The sequence below is a fragment of the Lithobates pipiens genome, unplaced genomic scaffold (assembly GCF_037356315.1).
Source record: "Lithobates pipiens isolate NorthernLeopardFrog02 unplaced genomic scaffold, aLitPip1_a1.2 Scaffold_28, whole genome shotgun sequence".
Taxonomy (NCBI): Eukaryota; Metazoa; Chordata; class Amphibia; order Anura; family Ranidae; genus Lithobates; species Lithobates pipiens.
The window spans coordinates 84,361,110-84,374,627 of NW_027507789.1; the positions used below are offsets into that span (position 1 = coordinate 84,361,110).

Genomic DNA, 13,518 nt, shown 5'->3' on the forward strand with positions numbered 1-13,518 from the left:
GTGCAGCATGTATGTGGAAGAAGGTATATAACACCCCGCTTCAATCTGTTGTTTTTGGGGGCCACTGGTCTATCACACCAGTTACAATACTTTTTTTTGGATTGCGTTTGTCACTCTTTGTAGTATTGCTGCAGAACCGCTCAGCAGTCACAATTCTGCACAGTGGAAACGCACTATACTATGTTTTCTATATGTGCAAGTATTTTATACGTGTATTACACAACTATATACTGCACACCAAATAGTATACCTATACCAGTCCTTAAGGACCTTTGTGGATCTAGTAGCTAATGATTAGCAGACTGTACCTCAGTCCCTACACTGATAAAGGACTGCTGCAGAATAGGGCAGCAGTCAAGTATAATATTCTTTCTATATTTGGAAGAAAGAATATTATACGTGTACAACTCTATATACTGTACTACGCCTATACCATACCAGTCCTTAAAAGGACCTTTGTGGACCTAATAGTAACAGCTAAAGATTAAACTGACTGTCCCTGCTACACACAGTGTCCTGTCCCTCCCTGCTAAAGACAGGCTGCTGGAATCACAAGCACAGCAGTTCACTCAAACCTATATACTGTACTACTCTATACCATACCAGTCCTTATAAGGACCTTTGTGGAACTAGTAGCTAGTGATTAGCAGACTGTGCCTCAGTCCCTACACTGATAAAGGACTGCTAGGGGCAGCAGTCAAGTATAATATTTTCTATATTTGGAAGAAAGATTATACGTGTACAACCCTATATACTGTACTACTCTATACCATACCAGTCCTTAAAAGGACCTTTGTGGACCTAATAGTAACAGCTAATGATTAAACTGACTGTCCCTCCCTGCTACACACAGCGTCCTGTCACTCCCTGCATTCACTAAAGACAGGCTGCTGGATTTACAAGCACAGCAGTTCACTCAACCCTATATACTACTGTACTACTCTATACCATACCAGTCCTTAAAAAGGACCCTTGTGGACCTAATAGTAACAGCTAATGATTAAACTGACTCTCCCTCCCTGCTACACACAGCGTCCTGTCCCTCCCTGCTAAAGACAGGCTGCTGGATTTACAAGCACAGCAGTTCACTCAACCCTATATACTGTACTACTCTATACCATACCAGTCCTTAAAAGGACTTTTGTGGACCTAATAGCTAGCGATTTGTGTCACTGCAGTCTCTCCCTGCTCCACAAAGCAACCTCTCCCTATAGTGACAGAAGAAAGAATGTAAAATGGCCGCCGGATCGGGTATATTTATAAGTTCGGGGGAATGTCCAATTGTCCTGAAATGTCTCAATTGGCTGTCCTGTACCCCATGATGGATGTGTCATCATGGGTCAAAGTTTGTTCACCCTGTAAACACATAAGTCCGCCGGGCGAACAGCGACAATAGTCCGCCGATCGGGCGAATCGCTAACAGGCAAAATTTGCCACGAACCGACCGCCGGGCGAACCGTTAGGCCATCCCTAATCACCCGGCCAGGTCTTTAACCATAAAGCTGCTCTTGCAGCATTTGTCAAGGCTGCTGATCTAGCTGATATTTTAATTGCTTTGGCCAAAGCACCTGCTATATAAGCTACTGCAGACGACAGGGTAGAAAATGAATTCAAAATCTCTTTATTGGGTGATCCATACGTTTATCAATTGGATCCCCAAGAACCCTCCCCCCCCCCAATGTCTTCAAAGGACAGGTCGGTGGATCTCAAGACCTGGGAGAAGGCGGCATCCAACCTGGGCACCTTGTTCCAAACTGCAGAGGGGGTCCTCCCCAAAAGAAAAACTTCTCTTATGGGCTTTTTGAAAAAAGGTTTTCTCTCTGGTTCGAACGGACTGGAAATGTCCAACCCTTAGGTTCACTTAAACCTGCATACATGCGGTCGTGAATAAATACCACCAAAAGCAAGCTCTATTTGTGTGAACAAAATGATAACATTTTCATTTGGGTACAGCGTAGCATGACCACGCAATTGTCATTGAAAGTGCAAGAGCGCTGAAAGCTGAAAATTGGTCTGGGAAGGAAAGGGGCGAAAGTGCCCAGTATTCAAGTGGTTAAAGAGGAAGTAAACCCTTCCAAACAACTTGGACCTACAGGTAAGCCTAGATTAAGGCTTACCTGTAGGTCCAAGCAATATCTCCTAAACCTATATGGTTTAGGAGATATTTGCCCGAAAATGGGCACCGCTGTCTACGGCGCATGCGCCGTAGACAGCGGCGCGCAGGCGCACTAAATGCGGCAAATCCATGAATGGATTCGCCTAATTTGTCGACTCCCGTGCGCATGCGCGGGAGTGACGTCATCGCGGCTTCGCCGAGTGGCAGCGGCGGAGCTGCGAGACGCGACTCCCGTGCGCATGCGCGGGAGTGACGTCATCGCGGCTTCGCCGCTGTGATTCGTCGGAGCTGCGAGACGCCACCAGCAACATGGATGCGGCGGACTACAGGGATCAGCGGCGACTTCGCTGGCTCCTGTGTCAGGTAAGTGACACATAATGAGCTACTATGCGATGCATAGTAGTCCATTATGCTTTACCTTTGCAGGGAAAAAAAGAGGAAGTAAACCCATCAGGGTTTACTTCCTCTTTAAGAAGCCCATCCACCTCTTCCAGGGATAACTTAAATTTGGAGGGGGCCAATTCCTCCTCCCCAACCTCCTCTTCCGAGTCCTTAACGGAAGTTGTGGGGGACTGTTCTTCCCTGTTTGATGGACCTTCAGATAGAGTTTAAAACACTGGGACGGAAGGTGAACCCTGGGAAGACTCTTTAGTGGAGGGCTGACTAGCAGCCGGATTAACTAACCATTCCCCAAAAGTCTGAATCATGGCATATACCGTAGTTCCTTCTTTACAGAGGCAACCAAGTCATCACAAACAGAAGCCGATTACTCCTTAACTAAAGAAGTGATGCAAGTACTGCATAGGGTTTTCTTCCAATTTTCCCCCCATTTTTGACCTACATGAAGGGCATCTCTTTTTGCCTGGGTCAGCTCTTGGCCTGAGAAGACAAAAAAGGGAAGAAAACCAGGGGACCCTTAGAGAGACCCAGTCTCTGCTTTTATGGGCCAACCCACAGGTGCAATAGGAAGAAACAAGTAATCATCCAGTGCCCAGACAGGCCACTTAACTTAGGGGGAAAGATAAAAAAAAAAGTGTGAGACTGGAAAACAACAGTTAAAGGAATAGGCAGACTTAAACCGCTGCCTCCTACCTGAGCCTTGCTGTAGCCTGTGCCTATCCCCACCACTGTAGGTGCCGACCCCTCCACGGCAGGTGTGCAGTGTTCCATACGTGGCTTCACATGCCGCTTCTGGACTCCCACAGAGCCACTGCATTGGAACCGGAAATAGGCGTCAGCTTCTGTCCCATCTCCTCCCCCCTCAGCCCATTTCGGAAATTACGTTGGCGCTGACCCGCCCTGTCACTTCCGGCGTAACCTTCCCAGTGGCCGACACAAAAATGGTGGCTGTGCACACGCAGCCCCTTCCAGGACTTTACTTTGCAGGCCACCGGACCGGACCTTCGGCTCTCAAAGACCACCAAGGGGAGAGGAGGAACCCGAAGCGCTACGGCTGTTTTATTTGGACTTTTATTTATAATTACTTTTTTTTTTTTATAGGATTTACTACGGAACATGTATATTTGATGCACTTTATTGGTTGTGTATATCATTTAAGGTCATAGTAAATTTAATTCATTTATTTTTGCATTTTTTTTTAGGAATTATTTTTTTTAAGGAATAATTTACTATATTTGCATATGTACCCCCCTTTAAAATAGTCACATTTTATGGCTTTGCAGCCTGAATTGAAGACAGACACAGTTTTTTTTTTTTATCCAGTTGTAATTATTCAGTGCAACATATAACATCCAAGTGAAAGATATAACACCAACATGTAAAAAAAATAAATACATTTAAAAAGAGAATCAGTTGGAAAAACGGATGGCCCCTTGTGTCAGTATTTTGTTGAACCACCTTTTGCCTGTTGGGATATGTCTTTACTAACTTTGCACATCTAGACATTGCAATATTTGCTCACTCTTCTTTGCAGAACTGCTAAAGTTCAGTAAAATTTGATGGCATCTTTAAATTAGTTGCGTAACATCACAGAGTGGTGCTGTGGATACGATACAAGATAAAACGTGCCGATATTTGAAATCATTAGACAGAACAATTTTGTTGAAAATGATGGACTTTGTAGGCATAACACACAAGTTTTTTTTTTTTTTTTAAAGATTTTTAACAAAATTTACAAAGTAAAAGATACTAAATGCAAAAAAACATACAGAGATTTGCATAAAACGCTAATTGCCTCAGAGCATAAAGATTACACTGTCAATGCATTCTACTTAAATCATGTATAGAACAAAGACTCAAATAATTCCACTTAGATATAGCAGATAATCATGTGACATAAAAAACAATAATATAGACAGTGTATCATAGATGACTCGGCTCGAAATTGCCCTATATGTTACACAAATATGCTTCATCAGGAGCTTTTGTCATTTTATTCCCTAATACGGGTAGAGTAAGCGTATATATATGACCCGGGGATAGTGGTATAGACCTTGGTATATAGCCAAGGACAGGAAAGATTGACGATACTTCTTGATCTTAGTTAGGATAGTGATCTAATAATTAGTAAGTTGAGGTTGCTTTTAAATTTACCCGGGGTTCTCCAAGAGTATTAAACTACAAGTACAGTCAGTCCCAGGATGTTCCCAAAAACTGAAAAAGTAAAAATCTTTTGCTGATAGAAGACCACCGTAATCTCTGAGATACAGGTTTAACACGTTCCCCCCGCTTGGAGACAGCACCACATCGTATAGTAGACATGTGCATTCATTTTCGTCCGAATTTCAGGTATTTTAGTTTTCGTTTTGAGAAACGATAATGAAAGTGCAGAATCCGAAAAATTAAAGATCCAACATAAATAAATGCTTTATTTGCGTTTTCGTTGTTACAACAGTTCGATATAGAATAGGAGATTCGAAGTGACTCTGGACAATAATCTGTATCTATTGAACCTGTGGTCTAATGTGCCTAACCTTACCTCTATTAGTCCAAGATTATATAGAGAAAATATTCGACAGAGAAAATATTTGACAGAGGGAAAAGATTCTAAAGTGCCAATTTTAAAGGCTAAAATGCAAGTTACTGTCCCAAAAAGTGTCTGGGGACCTGGGTCCTGCCCCAGGGGACATGTATCAATGCAAAAAAAAGTTTTAAAAATGGGCGTTTTTTCTGGAGCAGTGATTTTTAACAATGATTAAAGTGAAACAATAAAAGTGTAATATTCCTTTAAATTTCGTACCTGGGGGGTGTCTATAGTAAGTCTGTGAAGGGGCACATGTTTCCCGTGCTTAGAACTGTCCCTGCACAAAGTGCCATTTCTGCAGGAAAAAAAGTCCTTTAAAATCACTCGCGGCTATAATGAATTGTCGACTCCCGTAATACAGAGAACACTCATTGAAAGTCATTGATATAAAAAAAAAAAAAAAGTGTGGTGTTCCCCCAAATTCAATTACCAGGCCCTTCAGGTCTGGTATGGATATTAAGGGGAACCCTGCGTCAAATTAAAAAAAAATTGACGTGGGGGTCCCCCTAAAAATCCATACCAGACCCTGTATCCGAGCACGCAACCTGGCAGGTCACAGGAAAAGAGGGTGGGACTGAACTGTACCAGGCCACATGCCCTCAACATTGGGAGGATGCTTTGGGGTCCCCCCCAAAGAACCATGTCCCCATGTTGATGGAGATAAGGGGCTCATCCCAACAACCCTGGCCGGTGGTTGTGGGGGTCTGCGGGCGGGGGGGGGCTTATCAGAATCTGGAAGCCCCCTTTAACAAGGGGACCCCCAGATTCCGCCCCCCGTTTGAAATGGTAAGGGCCTACCATTTCACGAAGAAAGTGTAAAAAATAGTTAAATAAGACAAACACACTTTTGAAAAAGCCCCCTTTTTTTTTATAAAAAGATTCCAGTGGTGGTAATCCACTCTTGCTATCCAACGACGGATGATCATCTCTCCGGGGTCCAGCGAGATCTGATCCAGCGCAGCGATTCCATCCATCTTCTGTCTCCACGGAGGAGACACTGCGGGGTCCCGGCGGCCTAACGTTTCTTATATGCGGGCTTCTCCAATGACGTATAGTGACCCGCCCCCTTGATGTAACGCAGGTTTCCGTTACATCAGAGGGGGCGGGTCACCCACACGTCATTGGGGAAGCCCGGTTTCCCCATTCGCGTCAGAGGGGGGCGGGGTCAGGTGACGGGTGGTCCCGCCCTCCACATATAAGAAACGTCAGGCTGCCTGGATCCCGCAGTGTCTCCTCCGTGGAGACAGAAGATGGATGGATTCGCTGCGCTGGATCAGATCTCGCTGGACCCCGGAGAGATGATCATCCGTCGTTGGATAGCAAGAGTGGATTACCACCGCTGGAATCTTTTTTTTATTTATTTTTTATTTTTAATAAAGGGCTTTTTCAAAAGTGTGTTTGTCTTATTTAACTATTTTTTACACTTTCTTTGTGAAATGGTAGGGGTACTTTTGTACCCCCTTACCATTTCAAACAGGGGGGGCGGGATCTGGGGGTCCCCTTGTTATAGGGGGCTTCTAGATTCTGATAAGCCCCCTGCCCGCAGACCCCCACAACCACCGTCCAGGGTTGTGGGGGATGAGGCTCTTGTCCCCATCAACATGGGGACATGGTGCTTTGGGGGGGGGCCCCCAAAGCATCCTCCCAATGTTGAGGGCATGTGGCCTGGTATGGTTCAGGAGGGGGGGCGCTCTCTCGTCCCCCCTATTTTCCTGCAGTCTGCCAGGTTGCGTGCTCGGATAAAGGGTCTGGTATGGACACGGGGTTCTCCTTAACATCCATTCCAGACCTGAAGGGCCTCTTAATTGAATTTGAGGGAACCCCACGCTTTTTTGTTTTTTATCAATGACTTTCAATGAGTGTATTACGGGAGCTGAAAATTCATTATAGCTGCGAGTGATTTTAAAGGACTTTTTTCCCTTCAGAAATGACACTTTGTGCAGGGACAGTTCTAAGCACGGGAAACATGTGCCCCTTCACAAGCATACTATAGACACCCCAGGTACGAAATTTAAAGGAATATTACACTTTTATTGTTTCACTTTAATCATTGTTAAAATCACTGCTCCCGAAAAAACACTTTTTAGGACAGTAACTTGCATATTAGCCTTTAAAATTAGCACTTTAGATTTTGAACGTTGGAGTCCCATAGACTTTAATAGGGTTCTAAAGTTCACACAAAGTATGCTATATACTAGCTCCGTCGAATCCTCTTTATACATTCGACAGACACCTTCAAAGACATATTTCGACCGTAATTCATGTGGATTTTTGGACAAATGCAATTTTTGAACGAAAAACGAAATGAATAAAAACAAATTTTGGGAGTAACTAAATAAATTCATTTTTCATACGAAAACGAAATTCCGAAACAAAATATTTCACTCTGCACATGTCTATCGTATAGGGGGCTGCTGATCAAAATTCGATGGTGAATGTGCACTGCAGTCTTCAAGTCATTCCACAGATTTTGAATGGGGTTTAAATCTGGGCTCTAACTAGGCCATATATCAAACAGATGGTACAGCGCTCTAACTAAAATAAAATGATTACTAACATATTAAAATTAATAAAAAGTCCAAAGATAGCTTTTGAGTCAAAAAGTCCACGTGAGGAATCTTCAGTGGTATACAGTCAGTTCATGCATAAAGTGACTTAGTGCCAAGGGGGGGGACCACCACCAATGGTAAAATTGGCTGCTCACCTCATCGTATGGACCCTTTAAATTACAGAGGGTCGTATGCACTTAAATATCAACTCATCCAATCGCTGTACTCCTCTCCGATTATATCCGACCAATTCACAAACGAAAACACAGCTTTCTCCTATTCAGAGTCAAATGAACTGACACGTTCGTGGAATACCCACACTGGATCGGTATATAGCAGTATTCACAATTCCTCAGACCATGTGGATAGAAAGACAGGCCATAGTGCTCTCCATAGAAAAACGTTTTAATGATGAATATACATAAAAAACACACTTACAATAACGAAGCTTCATACGATCTTTAAAATGATCAATGACCGCGGGTGACGTCACGTGATCTCCGTCCACAACTAGGCCATGCAAGGACATTCACCATTTTCTCCTTCAACCACTGTGTGGTAATTTTTGCTGTGGCCTTTGAGTAGGTTTTCCTTGCAACCCTCCCTTACTAGCCACATTTGTGGAGAATGTGTGAGATTGTTGTCATTGTTGCACACAATGACCAATCATTGTTATAAATTCCTGCAACTGCTTCAGAGTTGCTGTAGGCCTCTTGGTAGCCTCTCTGACCAGTTTCCTCCTGGCTCTTTTATCCCGTTTGCAATGTCCTGATCCAGGGAGTGTGTGTTGTACCAAATACCCTCTACTTTCTTAATAAAAGACTTCACTGTGCTTCTAGGCATTGATATAGCCTTTGAATTTGTGTTGTATCCATCTCCTGACTTGTGCATGTCCACAACTTAATCCCGGAGATGTTTTGACAGTGCCTTGCCATAATTGTTTGCTTCAGTTACACTACCAGGGACCGAGATACTCTTTTTGCTGGGCTAATCAAAAGAACCACAGTTGAAAGTCAAATGGCTTTTGCGTGCCATTGAGAAGGTAATTGGCTACATCTGATTGATTTTTCAAGTCATATTTAGGAAGGGGGGGGGTGATCCTTTTTCCAACTCAGAGATTTTGTTTTTCATTTTCTGACATGTTGGTGTTATAGCTTTAACTTGGATGTTATTACTACCGGTAGCACTGAGTAAATTAAGCTGGATACAAAAAAAAAAAAAAAAAAGCTGTCTTCATTTCAGGCTGCAAAGCAACAAAATGTAATTCTTTTTAAGGGGGGAAATTGATTCTCCTCTATACCTACTGAATGTGTAATGCACTTTATTGGATGTGTATGTTATTTAAAGGGATAGCACACCTAATTTTATAATTTTCATGCTTTGAAATATACCCACAGCTACACATTTACAACTCAATGTATACTCCCAGCATGTCTTGGTGTCTGGATGAATGGCCTGTGCACATGCACAGTAGATAAACAATCCCCAGACAGCCAGTCAAGATGGCTGAAGATGCTGAAACAGGAAAGAAAATCCAGGGCTACAGCAAGGGACATTGCAGGTGTTGTATCACTGTAAAGGAAGTGAGTTTTGAATTGTTTTGTTGCATTTCATGCCTTCAAAATCCCAATATACTGACCTGTATCTGAGTGATCTCTGGGTCCCAAAGGGTGCAAAGAACCACATTTGATGCAGCTACCCGCTCATTGTTAGACATCTGGCTGGACAATCTGTTCTTTGCAGAATCCTCAGTAACGCCATCTCTGTTAGTTATGCGCACCACCGCCTAATGAAAAGCCAAACAGATGACTCAGTACATGCAAGTTTTCACACATTGGCATATAAATAAAATATACTAAAATGTCCAGCGATTGAATAATTTTCCTTGAGCAGGGTTTCTTAACCTTTTTACCTTGGAGGAACCCTTGGCAAAAAGTTTGAGGTCTTGGGGAACCCCTGAAATAATCTTGACATCCACAGCTCATGAAACATTGATGTGGTCAGTGAGCTGTATATATTACAATTATTTTAGAAACGGGATTACATATTAGAATCAATATTAAAATGTTCCGGTTTATTGTGAAACTCGTGCTTGCCTTTATGCTGTACAGATTCCCAATTCTGGGTCAAACTTCAGATAAGCCGTGTGCAGGGGGCAGCAGGGCACTTTACATGGGAGCAGGGAACATTGTGGGACACACAGCATGGCATATTACATGGGATAGGGTACATTATGGAGCACACAGTAGGGCAACTTACATAGGAGCAGGGCACATTATGGGGCACCTTACATGGGAGCCAACAGCAGAGCACATTACATGTGATCAGGGCATGCCGCAGGGCACCTTACATTGGGGCAGGGCACATGGCAGGGAAGCAGTCTCCTTCATATGCAGAGCTAAGCAGTGATGTGGCTGTGATGATTCCTCTTCAGGCTCCTCTTGTCCATTTCACACGGTGTCATATACGAGCATCTGGGATGGACAGGAGGGGATGTTGGGGAACAGCGCTCTGCAGCTATCACAATCACAGCGGCTTGCCCTTCTAAGTACCGTAAAAGTGATCGGGTGACTGTAGTCACCTGAATCACTTTTAATAAATAGCCAAACACTAGATTACTACAAAAGCCTAATGTAAACTAGTACATTGGATGAAAATTCTGGCACAGCAGACATACCTGAACATTAGTGAGCTGTGGAAATGTGTCAAGTAGGAAAGGCTTTGAAGGTTTAGCATTGTTCTCTTAAGAAAATGGCACCTACAGTTTTATCAACTATGAATGATTCTCAGAACCCTGGGCATATTATTAAATATATATGTTAAAATGAAATAAAATCTTACACTAGTAGCTGTATAATACATAAATATATGTTAACACAAAATAACTGTATTCATACAGCGCTTCTCCAAATAACCCCATTAAAAATAAATTGCAAAAATCACAAACTTTTTTAACCTAACAGGAGACTCACAGTATAAAAGCATAGTATACAACTAAAATATGCGAAACATGAATACAATTGCAAGTGCAATACCATAAAGAATAAAAAACGACAGTACAAATTTAGACAATTAGGTATTATGTTGCTACCTACAAGCGACTGGACACGGGCAAACAGAACGGCTAGGACTCCATATAACCTCTCCCCCTGACAGTTATGCTCAGTTTTTTAGCAAGTAATAACGATTAAACATAGAGAGAGAGCGTGGAGGGTCCTGTGTCTCATAGTTTCATAGTTAGGTTGAATAAAGACACCAGTCCATCCAGTTCAACTTGAGCGAGTGTCTACACTCATATACTAGGGCCAATTTTGTACAGAAGCCAATTAACCTACGTGCATGTTTTTGGATTGTGGGAGGAAACCGGAGTACCCGGAGGTAACCCACGCAGGCACAGGGAAAACATGCAAACTCTAGGCAGGTAGTGTCGTGGTTGGGATTTGAACCAGCGACCCTTCTTACTGCTAGATGAGAGTGCTATCCACTATACCACGTGTCCTGTACTGTATTCTAAGAAACTGATTTTACAGGTAAGTAAAAAAAAAAAAAAAAAACGTTTTTCTTGGTCAGACTGTACAAAACACAGGTAAAGTCTTAGAGGACTAGGATGTCCAAATTAAATACATAAAAAGAGTGGTGTGCAAAAGAGCAAACACCAACAGGCCCACAAAAAATAAACAAAGGTATAAGACCCTAAGGCCCCATGTACACTGCTGCTGCTGCTAAACGCACGTTCAGAGGCACTTGGACGCTTTTTTTTTTTTTTTTTTTTAACTGTCCCTGAACTCATTCAATGTCATCTCTTATGTGACCATGTACAGTGTTTCGTTTAGAGTAGTTTTTAGGAAGTTGCGTTTAACAGCCTTTCTTTGAAGGCAAAAAAAGTCCAGACACCGAAGATTTCCACGTTTCAGACGCCAAACGCAGCGTTTAGCCACATTTTCATTTTTATTGTTGGATAAATGATAAGACAAGGGATTTAGTCGGGGTGCAACCCGAGACAGTTCAGGACATCAGACGTTAATGCATACTTAAGAACACAATGAGGAATATCTCATGCATTAAGATTACCCATGTAATAGCATGTAACGACCGTTGATAATACCATGTCTTATGGTTCATCAAAAGACTAAAAACTAACTTTTAAACATAGAAAAGTAACATCCGTATCTACCAAGTCTTAGAGGTGCTCATGTGGCTATATTTATGCTTCAACTGTTTAGAAGCTAGTCTATTTCTCCAGGGGGCCTGAGGCCCTCGCTCAATGAGGGGAAGGGTGTGGTTCAGGTCGGTTTAGCCATTGGTCTAGCAGCCAGCTGGACCATTTGTTATTATACAGGTGCATTGTATCCATTATCGTATGGTTTCCATCCTTTGTAGGATCTGGGCCCAAGGAACAGACTGTGATCTCCAGTTGAATGCTATGGTCCACTGGATGGCGCAGAATAACGTATTCACTAGTTTTTGGGAATAAACGTTTTTAAAAAGGTACCCAATTTTTTAGACATTAAAAACAAAAAAAGGAAAACGATGAGAAAACAAACAAAAAAAAAACTGGTAATTACTTGAAATGAATCATAGACCATATATAGCCCTTGATACAATCCAATACACCACTATCAATGTTGTTTTACAAAGTATAATTGTAATTTGACCCATATGTTGTTAGATATGAAAAAGATGACCCCACCATTTAGCCTGACCACCGACGTGATCAAACATAGTTTCATGAAATTTCATAGTCACCAACAGACGTTCCTCTGGTGTCACAATCTTCCTCATGTTCGTGTCCAAGTGTGTCAGACTGGGCCAAACTTTTTCTAGTAGAATGTCAAATGAGGCAATGGACATGCGTGTAAAATTAAAAAAAATATTGGGGTAGGTACGCAGCTGTACATACATGTTGGTAAAATATCCTACTGACATGCGCTGAGCGATCAATGGATGGGTCCAGTAGCGATGAACCCTGGTCCTCGCATGCAATTTTCGACATCATTCTAGCCTCATCAAGAGCAACGTCAGGAGCATTCCCTCACATATGCTCATTATGGGATCTATTGTAAAAAAAAAAAAAAAGCACAGAAATGGGGACACATACAAGGACACTGCTGTTCTCTCTGCTGCTGTTACTGACTCCGGTCTCACAAAATGGCTGAAATAGTTAAATAAAACCTTTTTTGAGCTTGGGGAGGGTCTTATGATATTATCATTACTAAATGCTTCTAGACGCAAATGCAGCTAAACATAGCGTGCAAACATGCCTAAACGGGCGTTTCTAAACGCTGGTTTCAAGCTTTCAAAAAAAAAAAAACAACAACGTTCAGAGGACTTTGCCTTAGGCTGCTTTCACACTGCAGCGGGAGCGGCGTCGGCGGTAAAGTGCCGCTATTTTTAGCGGCGCTTTACCGTCGTTTTAGCGGCGGTGTGCGGGCGCTAGTGGGGTGGATTTAACCCCCGCTAGCGGCCGAAAAGGTGTTAAACCCGCCCGCAAAGCGCCGCTGCAGCGGCGCTTTGCCGGCGGTATTGCCGCGGTGTCCCATTGATTTCAATGGGTAGGAGCGGTTTAGGAGCGGTGAATACACCGCTCCTTCACCGCTGCAAAGATGCGGCTAGCAGGACTTTTTTCACCGTCCTGCCAGCGCATCGCTCCAGTGTGAAAGCCCTCCGGCTTTCACACTGGAGTTAAAGGGGCCGTTTTTTTTCAGGTGTTACACAGGCGCTATTTTTAGCGCTGTAACGCCTGAATACCGCCCCAGTGTGAAAGCAGCCTTAGCGTCCCGTGTACATGGAGCCTAACTAGACACCTGCTTGTAGCACCTTATGGCCGAAGTCGGCATCAGCATCCACCTGGTAAAACTTAGCAAATGTGT

At 43.0% G+C, this 13,518-nt stretch overlaps 1 protein-coding gene across 3 annotated transcripts in view; it reads right to left on the bottom strand.

Moving 5' to 3' along the window:
- The window catches only part of COASY (Coenzyme A synthase), a 639,852-nt gene that overhangs the window by 79,397 nt on the left and 546,937 nt on the right, over positions 1–13,518 (bottom strand). For all 3 annotated transcript variants that reach the window (XM_077459443.1, XM_077459444.1, XM_077459445.1), the window contains one exon: positions 9,288–9,434. In XM_077459443.1, coding sequence (XP_077315569.1) covers positions 9,288–9,434 — 147 coding nt within the window. The remainder of the gene's footprint in view (positions 1–9,287; positions 9,435–13,518) is intronic.